Source organism: Lissotriton vulgaris, chromosome 3_1, assembly GCF_964263255.1.
Source record: "Lissotriton vulgaris chromosome 3_1, aLisVul1.2, whole genome shotgun sequence".
Taxonomy (NCBI): domain Eukaryota; kingdom Metazoa; phylum Chordata; class Amphibia; order Caudata; family Salamandridae; genus Lissotriton; species Lissotriton vulgaris.
Window position 1 is genome coordinate 2,052,434,009 of NC_141689.1, and position 13,705 is coordinate 2,052,447,713.

The 13,705-nt window shown below is 42.3% G+C and overlaps 1 protein-coding gene across 8 annotated transcripts in view; it reads right to left on the bottom strand.

The window, feature by feature from the left end:
• The window catches only part of PCM1 (pericentriolar material 1), a 1,333,387-nt gene that overhangs the window by 543,986 nt on the left and 775,696 nt on the right, over positions 1-13,705 (bottom strand). For 7 of the 8 annotated variants that reach the window (XM_086962571.1, XM_086962570.1, XM_086962569.1 and 4 more), the window contains exons 25-28: positions 7,554-7,726; positions 7,334-7,465; positions 381-501; positions 77-217 (exon numbers count right to left, since the gene is read on the bottom strand). In XM_086962571.1, coding sequence (XP_086818697.1) covers positions 77-217; positions 381-501; positions 7,334-7,465; positions 7,554-7,726 — 567 coding nt within the window. The remainder of the gene's footprint in view (positions 1-76; positions 218-380; positions 502-7,333; positions 7,466-7,553; positions 7,727-13,705) is intronic. The other variant, XM_086962572.1, reaches the window with a different exon arrangement.

Below are 13,705 nucleotides of genomic sequence, written 5' to 3' on the forward strand. Positions count from 1 at the left end.
CAAGTTGCATATTGACATACATCTTAAAAAAGAATTGAGTGTGCTCATTTCATTCATAACTAAGCCATAAATGTACCTTGTAAATCAGAAGTAGTAGCATCAGCCACATCCTTAATGCAGTAGCCCTCTGACTCCAGCATGCTTTCAGACTCAATTTTCATGCGCTCATATTCCCTCATTCTAGCCAATGCTTGATCTAAATGAATGACTGTGTTACCTGTATTCAGAATAAAAGCACATGCTCTAGGAAGGAGGCATCTTAATTTACAGGTCAATAGGCAAATTACTAATATTTACATTAAACTTGAAAAATATCATGAAGCTGCAAGCAGGATACTCAGCATAATTAAGAAGGTATGTAATACAACCAATCCACTTACCAAGATCATCAGTAGCAAAGGGTTCAAAATTTGAAGATGTGGACAAAATGCTCGAGTTGTCCACCTCAGGTTGTTCGCCTTCTCTACAATCTTGCCTGACAATGTTTTTATCAAATGTTTCCTAAAAAACACAACAACACAATAAATAGGGTACACTTTTGAAGTTCAACAATTTGTTTAAAGAGTAGATGCAAACAAGAAGATTTACATCCTCTAGTAAAATTCAAAAAAAGGAATCCTTGGAAAACACAACAGTTAAATGGAGTTTAAGACTAACAACTGGGGGTTAAGGTGGAGTGAAGGGAACAGTGGCTTAACCACAATAACTTAAAAAGTCATGAATTGACAAGACGAGTATGAAACCTTCGCCTTATCTGGCACCCTGCCATACATATTTAACTCTCGCCCTACGCTCATTTGTCTGATCCTGAACATTGCTCAGCTGCCTTTTGGCTAGTGTCAAGCTATAGAAATACACATACATACAAAACGTGGAAACAAGATAGGAAGGACCCAGATTACATTCTCGAGTGACTATGCTTGAGTGATTAGCTGTAGCCATACTTTAAAAAAAAAAAGCGGTATTTAGTTTTGGTGTGTGAAGGTATTCTAAATTTGGAAAAGTGTCCAATATTGAAGCAATAAGTGGTCATTAAGTGGTTGTTATTATAGGTTATAATATATTCCGTAAGTGCCACTTTATCCTAGTACGTTAGGTATGCTATGGCGTTACAGATTTTTGCCTTTGAAAATTTGGATTTCAGCAAAGGATACTCAATACTAACAATTCCTGGTATTTATTATTACATTATGTTTTTTTTTAATTGTGATTACATTTAATGGCAAGATTTAATGTTACCTTAGTTTGGTGGTGGATAATTATGTGGGGTGGAAGTTTAGGTGTAGCTATATCAAAGTTTTTATGGGAGGGGCACGGAATGTGGACTAGCTACTATTCCACACTCCTGCACCCTCCAAACCTTTTCAGGGAAACTCTCAAAATGGTTGTGACTTACTCAGAGTAGAACAAGAAGGAAGGCTTTACAGCAGAGAATACCTCAAACTCACTCACACTATGCGTTGTGATAGCAACCAGAAAGGGAATGATCTAGTCTTTTAATCCAAGTTATGCATCAGCTGAAACAGTTTTGAAATAAAAGGGGAGCACATCTTTCAGTTTCCCTGTCAGCACTGGTTTTCAGATTAAAGAAACATGCCAAGTGATCACCTCAAAGCTCTGATGATCAGCCATGTGTACAGTTCACACCCTGGACACTTTAGTTCCTGGATATAGCCTCTGTTGAATCTACCTTTGCTAGATGCAGCAGGTAATTTAACAGTCAGGAAGGTAATACAATAATGGGTGCTCCTCATTTTGTTAGTACGAGGTGCAAAAACGATTCCACTTTTTATCTTAGGTATCTTTGTTGGACCGTGTTGTGTAATTAGACCGCATTTCAAAGCACTCCTTGAGACGGCCCAAGTACCTGAATTCTCGATCAGTAGGATACACAGCGGGCGGTTGGGGTACACAGGGCTATAATGAAATAATCCACTCTCCTTCCATTTTCATAAGCACATTGGTTGCTGTAAATCAAAGTGAAGATCACCCTGCAGCTGCACTCCAGGACTCTTTCAACCACAGGCAGCAACAAACACTCTAAAGGAAAAAGAGAGAAACTCCCTGTCCTATTCCACCACAAAGCATCCCCATGTGATGCTGGTAACAGAAATCTAAAGAATAAAATAAGAAGTATTTAGCCTTTTTGAGTGTTTGAAACAAACTGAAGGTTGAGGTGTCCCAACTAGTAAACAGTTCATCCATGACTACCAGTACCAATTCCTACTCAAGTGATTAACTCTGTCCTCTTGAGGATGGTCACATGGATGTTCTTGATTACAGGTTGGTGCTTCACATCATGCTGACTTTCAGTTTGGCACCAAACATTCAAGCTTTCTGTGCTTATATGGACAGGATTTGAAAACATGCCACACCGGGCAAGAGTATCGGTTATTTATCAGAGCGAGCGCCATCATCCCTTTGATGCGCAAGTAGAATGCTTTGAGGGCGTACTTCACTGCCCCAAGCTTGAGCATATTGTGGAGAAGCCTCTTATGTTGTGCATAGAACCATGGGGGCTAGGGCTCCTTAATGCATGCCTGAGCCGTCCGGTAAAGTGTCTGTGACCGATTATCCTTGGTAAGAAGAAATAGCAAATTTCCGCTGTAGAATGTGAATGGCATTTCCACCAGACCTAGGCTGCTACCATGATAGTCATCACAATGTTTTTGTCATGTCAGGACAAAAGGTTGGCTGTTAAGTACAGAGCCTTGTGTTTAGGGCCTACTGATGCTGCCACTGGTATAAGGGATTGAGAGTGTCTTTCTCCAGTTGTTCTCCAGCAAATGTAAATTACAGGTGTTCACAACATGCTGAGAGTATTGCTCTTCCTTTTATTCCTAGGGGATCCCACATCTTTTAGGAATGGATTAGCTGTTCTAATAAAATGTTTGAAGGTTTATGAAAATTAATAGTCGTACCCTGATAGAGAAAAAAACTTAACTATAACATGACTTATAAAGGGCATATTTATCAAATAACACTAGAGCAGCAATACAGCTTTATGTCTTTTTAGAATCAATTTCCTTTTAAGGTTTTGTTTTCTTAATATTTAGATTAAGTTTCAAAAAAGATAATGACAATGTTACCAGAAAAACATGTTTTTCTCTTGCAGTAATGCTGCAGGATGCTCCACATGTGATTTTAGCACACCGGCGCCTTGCCGGGTGGGAAGAGCAATGAGAACTGTCAAACAAGTGCAGCTTAAGATCTTTCAACTGAACGTAAGGTCACTTGTTAAGCATCATATGGAGATTCAGACTTTTATTGCTGAGGAATCCCCAGATGTTTTTTTCGTCTGTGCAACATGGCTGAGGGACGACATATCTGGGGTACTTGGCCTTACTCTCCCTGCAGGATACATGATCAGTACCATAAGCAGGGACTCTAGGGGAGGTGGTATAGCGAGAATACATTAAGCGCAATACACCTGCTACTTTACAAAGGAAAATATCTGGGGATGTGAATGTGCTCGTTTTAGAATTGAGATTAGTGCACATTTGACCTTTTCTGGTTTGTATGTTTATCGCCATCCTGGGCTAGCGACTAAGTTTATTGAGGCGCTATTAGAGACAGTCAGTACATTGGTGGTGGGATCTGCTAACTTCACGATTTTGGGGGACCTTAATCTCTATTTGGATCAGTCTCAGGACACGACCATCTGTAACTTATTGGCTGACTTGGCGGCTTACAGCAGGAACATTTAGTACTTGATGCCACACATATAGCCGGTCATATCTTGGATCTGGTATTTTGTAATATTCCGTCTATGAGTATAGCACCACCCAAGCCCATGGGCTGGACAGATCACTTCCTGATAGAAATCGGGCTAGGTATATCTGAGCCATTCAGGGTCGATAGGAAGAACCAGGTCCTTAGGCGGCCCTGGCATAAACTTAAATTAGAGGATTTTCACTCTTTCTTGGGGGCCTATCCCTTAGAGGATTTGGTTAGTCCTGAGGTGGCCTATACTGCCTTCTGTGATTGGATCTTAAGGGGACTGGATACTTTTATCCCGCAAAATGGACAAAAGGGCTTATGTCCAATTCAAGTCCATGGTATAGCGAGTCTCAGAGCCCTGAGGAAGGAATGTAAGAAAGCGGAACGTGTGTGGAGAAGAGAATATAAAAGTGGGGATAAATTAATCTACCTGGCTAAGATAAAGAGCTATCATAAAGCCATCTGTTCTGCGCGCGCTGAGTTTTACGCTAATGAAATAAAATCTAGCTCTAATCCCACGAAATGTATATTCAAGATTGTTAATGAGCTTAAGAGTAATAAAACCGCTCTACTTAACTTAACATCTGCACAGCAATGTAAGGAACTCGCGACTTTTTTCGTGGAAAAGGTACAAAAAATGTACCAATCTTTTCCACAGCGGTCCCCTGGCTCCACCGTCCTAGCGATCAGATTTGAGGACTATCCCATGCTAACAGCGATTCCGGAGATATCCAACGAGGAGCTCACCAGACTTTGTGGTAGAATCAAATCTGGGTCTCCTCTGGATCCCATGAGACCAGTCCAATTTGTTGAGTCCCTGACGCTCTTCCAGCAGCCGTTAGGTCAAATACTCAATCTGTCCTTTTCCATGGCCAGTGTCCCTGTGGCCTGGAAACAGGCCTGGGTGTCACCAATCATCAAGAAACCCACATTGGACCCTTCAAAACCAGAGAATTTTAGACCTATCTCCCTTCTACTGTGGGTTGCCAAGATCGCAGAGGCCCATGTCAACAATGTTCTATCTCAATACCTGAGCCTTCATAACATTCTGGACCCGTCACAAAACGGTTTTCGGCCGGTCCACAGTACGGAATCGGCCCCGTTAGCCACGACCGAACATCTTCGGACGATCTTGGATGCTGGTCAAAGTGCAGAGCTGATCCTGTTGATCTTAGCGCTGCCTTTGATACGGTGTCACATGACATTCTTCTTTATTGTCTAGAGGCAGCAGGGATCGCCGGAACCGCCCTAGAGTGGTTCAGATCATTTTTGACTGATAGATCTTTCCGGGTGTCGGCCCCACCGTTCCTTTCTCAACCCCATACCATCGGTCAGGGGGTGCCCCAAGGCTCAGCACTAAGCCCGTCCCTGTTTAATCTCTACGTACAGCCACTGGTAGTGGTGGCAAAAGAATGGGACCTAACGATGGTATCTTATGCTGATGATACCCAGCTTGTTATCACCTTAGCGGAAGGGCCATCAATATCGGCCACCAGGTTCAGAGATGGGATGGCAGCAGTGGCTAAATGGGTGGCAGACAACTGTCTACAGCTTAATGCGAGTAAAACCGAGGTTTTATTGGTAGACAAGAACACCGCCCTTTGGAATGAACATTGGTGGCCGGCGTCTCTGGGGTCTATGTCAACGCCAAAGACATTAGTAAAGAATCTAGGAGTCTGGATGGACTCCTCACTTAGTTTCAAGACTCACACTAAGAGAGTTGCAGCCACATGTGCGGGCTTGCTAAGGGGCCTCAACCCTCTCTTGAAGTTTTTTGATCCAGCAGTACGACAGCTCATTGTGCAATCTACCATACTGTCTCGCTTGGACTATCAAAATTCGGCAGCTAGAACTCTGGGTGGGACTTCCCCGTCGGTGTTCGGTCAGGGCTACGATCAGAAAGCTGCACTGGCTTCCGATCGACACCCGAATACAGTTCAAAGCTCTTTGCTTATCGTTCAAAATTCCAAAATTCTGGAGTCCGGAGCTACTGAGCAATCTTCTGGTCCCGTACGTGCCCTGTAGACAGCTGCGTTTGCTGGGACAACATTTGGTGAGTGTACCGCGGATTAAACTCGGCCAAGTTGGTGGTCGTTCTTTTTGGTACATGGCAGCTAAGCTGTGGAACTCCTTGCCAGTTCACATTCGTGGAATGGAGGACCTGCTTATCTTTCGAAAAGCCATTAAAACCTTCCTCTTTCCTTTAACATAGTTGGGATTGACCATAGCTGTGAAGTTTTCAGTTACTGTGCCACTTGGATCTGGTAGCGCAGGGACGCCCCTTGGCTGGGGCAGCTGTGCGCTTTAGAAAAACATTTAACATAACGTGCAGAATTATTATAATGTTTATAAATATTAATGAAGATCCCATTCATTGGGAAATCCAGATGCCATGGCACTTTCACCAAAAATACGCTTCTGTCAAAAACACAATTTGCTTGAAAAGAAGAAATACCAGGAAAATAGTCAACTATGCATAGTGAAATTCACAAGGCCCATGTTGTATTGTCTAAAATATAACAGGAAGTATGGCCGTGGTGATATCCAGAATGGTTATGAGATAGAAGACTAACTAATGCAATCATATATGGTTGCAGGGATTCAGCTGGTAAAGCAAGAACTGTGCCTTGTCTCTCTGCCACGTCAGTGCCTGTCTGCCCAGATCCTGGCTAGCTCACAGTGCCTCATCTCGTAACCATCCCAGAGTAACGGATGATTTTGATAACCTAGAACATGACCCTCTAGTCCCCAAGGGTAACGTGGAGACAGATCTTCACCTTTAATTTCTCACTCGTGCATGCCATTAGTGAACAAAAGAAAGAAACAAAGACAGTTTACAACATATTTTTTTTAACTATTTTAGTTTATTGTGGAGCAAATGTGCTGCGATAAGTAGGTACAATCAACTTAGCAACGTAATCAACATTACTGGCAGGGTGTATACAATAAACAACTCCACTATGGCAAATGATATATCTGTCTAGGCCTAACCTCACTATGTGAGCACGTGGATAATAGCAATCTCTGGGATTACAAGCATCTAAGGTGTAAACTTAGTTTGCGCAAAGCTGCATGTCAAACTGTGCGGTCATTAGTTCATTAGTTTTAGAACAGGTGTCTCTGCCGGAATTCTTCTCTCTGTCCCCAAGGGGCCAAGACACACTTTATATGATAAGAACTACTGCGATGGAAAGCCACAGCTGTGCTGGAGTGTTATGTCTAGAACGTTAAGAGCTGTTGCTGACCTAGCAGAAAACACTACAACATGGTGTTATGTATTTTAGAAGACATTTTACAAAATGTGCAGACTGACTTCAAAGATGAGTCATCGAAATCCAAAACATGTACAACCTATTTCTGAGATAATATCACAAAACAAAAGTGTTATGTGTGGCTGTGCAAGTAGCGGCATACTAAACATCTAATATGCAAAACTAGGGAAAAACCAAAGTGGGCTCAGAAATTAAACACAACAATATTAAACTTGTAAAGGAAGTCAATTCTTATGTTTAGGCAACCGTAATAAAACATGACCACTCACACAAAATGAATGGAGCAGAATCATGCTAAAGCTTCTCTTTAGACAAGTAATATTATAAGACAAAACACTTACATCATCCGTTTCAAGGCTTTCACTTGGAGTGAGTTCAGAGTTTGAGACGACCCAGGCAGCAGAATTCAGGATTTTACCACCCTCTTCCTCCTCCTTTTCACTGTTCTCTGATATGTGTCTGGTTACAATGTCCTGATAAAAGCCACATAATTACATACATTTTATATTTGTACTAACTCGTTCTACTTACATGAATAAAACCTCAAAATGTTTCAGTTACCTGTAATGCATATAATGCTCTCTGCCTTAAATAATCCGTATTAAGCAACTGAAGTTCATGAAAAAGTTCAATAAGGAAGTGTGGACGAGGTTCATTTTGGGAAATCAAAGTAGCAACTTCAGAATATATGGTGTCCCGCAAGGCTTCAAACATGGAAAACTCGCTCCCAGTTTCTGTGAAACATGATAAAATATTTTCTTTTACAATAAAGAAGAAATAAGGAAACAGTAGAAGATTTCTGCAGAAATGAAAAACAATTTCCACATCATTATATATACTCATTTTAAACTTTATACAGTTCCAAAGAGGAGATACAAAACCAAATGGAAGCTATATGCATGCAATTTATTTTTAAACTCACAATTTCAATAGGTTTTTAAAGTGTGTACTAAATGAAACAGTTACTTCCCTTTGGTAACCATCTTTTTGCAGGCACTCCATTTAGGTGATTGATTTAAATTTGTTGGGTTGATCCGATTGGTAGAAGAATGCCAGCAAGGTAGTCAGGTAACCTTTGACTACCCCTAGAGCAAAACCTTTTATTTGCTAAAGAAAGACAAGCTTTCAAAGGATGTGCAGTGTTATCGGAACAAGTGACAAACTTGTTCCATCTTCTCAAGGGGCAGACAAAAATAACACGTACAAATTTGATAACTGGTATACAGGCAAATGTCCAGCTTAATCTTCAGTCATAGAGGTGTAGGATTTGAAGGTTTGGCTGTAGAACCTGGCTCTCCCACTGGGAAAGAAGATCTACCCAGACAGGAAGACGGAGAGGTACTGGAGGTCTGCAAACAATACCCTTCTTGGCCAATCCTGAGCAATTAAGTTTATTTGAACCCTGTTTTCGTGAATCTTGTCCGAAACCCAAGGAAACAAGGGTATGGGAGGAAAAGCGTAGAGAAGTGGACAATTCCATTTCAACTTGAAACCCCATCCCCACTCAATGGATACTAGATGGTACAGTACCTTCAGACAATGCGTATTGAGCAGTAAATAGATTCACCTGGGAGTAACCCCCTTGGGGGAATTTGTACCAAAACACTTCCTGGTGGAGACGCACTTGGGGTCGGCAAGGTGACTGCTAACGAGCCTGTCAGCTCTGCTGCTTACGGCTTGGTTGCCAACTCTAAAGATGGTTAGGTATAATGTAAGCGGTGTGCAGGAGTCAGTGTTAAATGCCGGTCTAAGACAAATCTTACATCATCAGCCACCGCTACTAGTGTTGTTTAAGTACTTTGAAGTGACCTAAACCCAGATTAGGATAGGTTCAGTAAGTTTTTTTTTTTTTAGAAGATATGCCAACGAGCTAGAGACTTACAGTGATCTTTGGATCACAAGGTAAATAGCAACATGAGCCTGTACGTGCTAAGTATTGATGAATCCACAATAGGTCATTCAGGAGAGGCACTATCATAAGGACAGAGGGGCATCTGCCAATTTTAATAATAGCAAGCATAAAGCCGCCAACCTGTGACAAATCTGGTCTTTAGATATGGATACAAATTCATATTAGAATTTCCCCGGGTAAGGGAGAAAATTGGCCCACTCACTGCTTTCATCATCGTCACAGTAAAAGATACTGCGAATCAGAGAGAAAATACCCAAGCCTGCCAAAATAGTAATCACAAGGCAGGGGCCAAAGCAAACCTTTCGTTTATCAACTGCTGTGCTTAGTATCAACGGCTGAATAAAAAGGCCTTGATCTTTGGACAATTTGCCAGTTTTTGTACTGGCTCCAAAGTCAGTTCTGCTTGTTTCAAAGATTGTGCCGGCAGCAAAGCAAAAGACACAGCTTTTGGCAGAGGAAGATTGACATTTAACAACAAGGGGTGGTGATGGACAGAGTTTCTGAATTAAGCAGAATACTCTCACCCAGTCAAGAGATCAGGGCTAGATCCAACACCGGTTTTTAGCTCACTGCACCATCCCAGCTCAGAACCTGGCTATATGCAAATTAGTCTGTTCCTGATGTATCTATCAGAAAAACGGTGTTGGATCAAGCCCTGATCTCTTGACTGGGTGAGAGTATTCTGCTTAATTCAGAAACTCTGTCCATCACCACCCCCTTTTCCTTAATTGTTTTGTCCACCATAAGCGTGGAAGGGTATACTCAGACGTGAGTCCCTTGCTCATTGCACCATCAGGATTCAAGCAAGCCGGGCCAAAGACAGCTGTAATGCCAGAAACCGGTCCCCGGAAGCTTGTTTCCGTCCAGTGAAAGAATTGGCTTGGTAGTTTGGTCTGCCCTGTTCCCATGATGCACTGGGCCAGGGACAGACTAATTTGCATTTAGCCAGGTTCTGAGCTGGGATGGTGCAGTGAGCTAAAAAACGGTGTTGGATCAAGCCCTGATCTCTTGACTGGGTGAGAGTATTCTGCTTAATTCAGAAACTCTGTTCATCACCACCCCCTTTTGCTTAATTGTTTTGTCCACCATAAGCGTGGAAGGGTATACTCAGACGTGAGTCCCTTGCTCATTGCACCATCAGGATTCAAGCAAGCCGGGCCGAAGACGGCTGTAATGCCAGAAACCGGTCCCCGGAAGCTTGTTTCCGTCCAGTGAAAGAATTGGCTTGGTAGTTTGGTCTGCCCTGTTCCCATGATGCACTGGGCCAGGGACAGACTAATTTGCATATAGCCAGGTTCTGAGCTGGGATGGTGCAGTGAGCTAAAAAACTGTGTTGGATCAAACCCTGATCTCTTGACTGGGTGAGAGTATTCTGCTTAATTCAGAAACTCTGTCCATCACCACCCCATTTTGCTTAATAGAGGAAGATTGACAACCAGAGCCTGAATGGCATTAGGAAGAGGTTCAAGACTTTCGATAAATGAAGAGGATAGAGCCACCACTGGAAGACTAGTTGGTGGTGCACTACAGATACTCTGAATAGAGTAGTAGAGGGCCAGCATACCCTAGGTAAATGTGTCGTATGTGGTGTCACTGCAAGGGACTACAGTTCTTTAACTGGAGCAGGGAGGTCCGGTTATGGGTACAGACTCTCCGAAGTAGGGTGTTGAGTGAAGAAGCCAGGAATGCCTGGTGCCGGTCCCTGATGAGAACTACCTGAAAATTGAATGGGGGCCCAGAACACTGTTTTGCCAAAGTGCCCATGAGGCTATCTCGAAGCACCTCGTTAGGAAAGGTTCAGTAGGCGCTTGGCCAGGCTGAAGAACTTCAGTCAGGACTTAAGTCTTTACTTCCAGATTAGAGAGCTGCAGGATACGGAGCTCCTCAGCGCATTGCATGACCATGGCAAAAGAAGCAGTATCCTCTGATGCAGGACCACGAGGAGAGATCAGTCTAGTGTCTGGGGAGGTGTCTAGACCCCTGGCATCCTGTAATTCTGCACACCAATTGCAGAATTGGTGGAATGAGTTTGTTGATTTCATCACAGTTGTTATTGCCAGAATAAGAATCAAACCCCTGTAGTAAAATATGAGCTCTGGAGCGTGGTAAAGGCAACATACGAGTGTGAGAAGGGGTGGTTAAGGGCTGCGCTCCAGTGAGATTGGAAAATGGCCATTGTCTATGTTAAAATGAGGAAGCTCAGAACCAGAAACCATTATATGTAATTAGTACTATTCTGGCATCGTCTGTGCTGGCATTGAGATTATTTGAACCTGTGCATGTAGTGGTTTCTGCATCGAACCCGTTGTGGGAACCAAAGCGGGTGTAAGAGGCCAAACCTGCTGACAGGATCTGGAGGCCTCTGCGGATCCTTGGGACCACGAAGGCACACCAGAGGGTACCAGAATTATGAGCAGCATGGCCTCAATTTGCTGTGATATCTCCGAAATACATGGAAATTCGGGTTGCATTGGGACCAAATTTGGAATTGGCTCTTCAAGAGTTCGGGAGCCACTCTAGAGTTTGAGAATCAGGGGAAAGGGGTCAATTCCAGATTGGATTTCTTGGTCTTTTTCTTCGACTTAGCAGAAGACTTTGACTACAATGAGGATTTGTTGCAGTAACGACTTAAGGAATGGTAAAAGGACTTTTTCAGCTTTGATTGGCGTGGAATGAAGCCTTATGATTTTGGGAGACAGAGTTTTGCCTAATGGTCCTGTATGGCTTTCGGGTTTACATCGTAGGCCCTGCTCCAACCCCAGGCACCATGGGCATCCAGTGAATGTAAAGGTTTGGCACTTGACTTCCTACTGAAATGTGCTACTTTACAACCTCAAAACACGCTGAGAAGTATATTAGACTTAATCGGATTTCTCAGTTTCGGTAGAGCTTACTTGTCACATTATGTTGAGAGAGCAAAGGCCTTGTACGATTTATTGATGTCTACGTTTTTTGAAAAACATTAGACAAAAACACAAACCGCTATCATAGACTGCAGGAGATTGCATATTTACAGGTTCAAGATCATTAAAAAAAAACTAGTAATTAGGGTTAGTACTAATACTTCAAGTTACACATACATAGTTTACAATGAATGACAGACAACCACCATCATGTACAGATAGTGGTTGTTAGGAGAAGCTTCCTTTGGCCTGTGTACCTCACAACTTGCCCGACTGAAGTGAAGAAATGCATGTTAAATAGAACTGTCCAGCAGACTTAGCTGCAAAAATAGCAGTACAAACCTTTAAAGTAGCTGCTGTAACCTAATCTCAGACCAAGATCAATGCGGCCATTCTGATGGCAATACAAGCAACACAGGAAGGAAAAAAACCTCTGATGGCTTTCCATCAAAACACTCCTACTCACTCACTAAAGATAATATCCTTATTGCTTTCATTGCTGGAATCTGCGTAGACATACTCCTAATGAGTGAGCTAGGTTTGATTTAATCATGCACTCATAGGCTACACTATATAATAATGATTCTAATTTAAATGATGAAAATTACCAGGAGCCAATGTATTTTTTATTATTAAGGCATATATACTTTTACACAGCAGGAGCATTTTGGACTAGTGCCCATGAGCAGTCCCTGAAATTTCAAGAAGAGATTCCCTTATTTTAACAGTGAGGACAGTGCAGATCAATCTACTTTAATTATTCATAGAAAACACAATCTTCAGAAAAAAGTTAACAACTAATCGCATATTGCATATACTCTGCGCAAGTTATTAAAACTCTGGTTGTAGGTAAAAAATACTGGAAAGAAAAGACAAATGACAGAAATAGTTGGGATTTCAAGTTGACAGATCAAGGGTAAAGAAGCTTTATTGTAGAGCATGAATGATACCCAGATAAGTGATACTTTTACACAGTACTATCCAGCAGGCAACATACGTGGGTTTTTGCGTCCAATACAGATTTAAAGACTCCATCCCTTACAAAAGTTTGACACTGGCAAAAAAATATTAGTTTTGCTGAATTGAATAGTATGATTCAAAATGGTACTTCAAATGTGACAGATGGAATTGTCCTATGGCCAAAAGAATCGGGTCTGTTAGCAAACAGACCCGATTCGCAATATAGTGCATATTCCGGCACTACAGTAACCAAATATATCGGGGGCAAACTGGGTCAGCATATTCCTGTGCAACTGCTGTGAAAGCCAATCTGTCTAAATTGAATGATAAAACCTATTTAAATGATTATCTCTTGGGTGCCATTCAGTAAAAAATAAATGATTTGTGTCCTCTTTAAAATATGCAATTAAAGAAGAGCAGGAATACAGAGAAAGTGAGGTGCCAGAAGATACAAGGGTCCCCTGACTAAGCCCCTGCACTCTGCTATTTTAGACTGTGTGCCTTGGTGCAGACCAACTTGAGAAGTAGACATGGAACACATCCCTGTGTGCCATACCCACAGGCACTGCATGAGGTATAGGTAAGGCACTCCTCTATCAGTTCTTAGCCCTAAGGCAGGGTGTACTATATCTCATGTGAGGTCATATCTGCATGAGCAGTATGCCATTGCAATATCCTGTAAGTACATGGGCTGGACACTTGTCATTAAATGTTTCCCAGCTCCATGATGCCTTCACTTAAGTATGGAAAGTTTGGACCAAACACCTCATAATAAACCTGCACCGATTCCATTGTCAGATGTATAAAACAATTGCACACGATGACCCCTTGGAGGGGTCCCCTGAAACCTACTAACCCCTTAGTGTGGTCAACAACTGGCCTAAAACAGCTTCCTACCACCAGTGTTCTGACCTCATGGAGTGAGTGCCGTCGCGCTC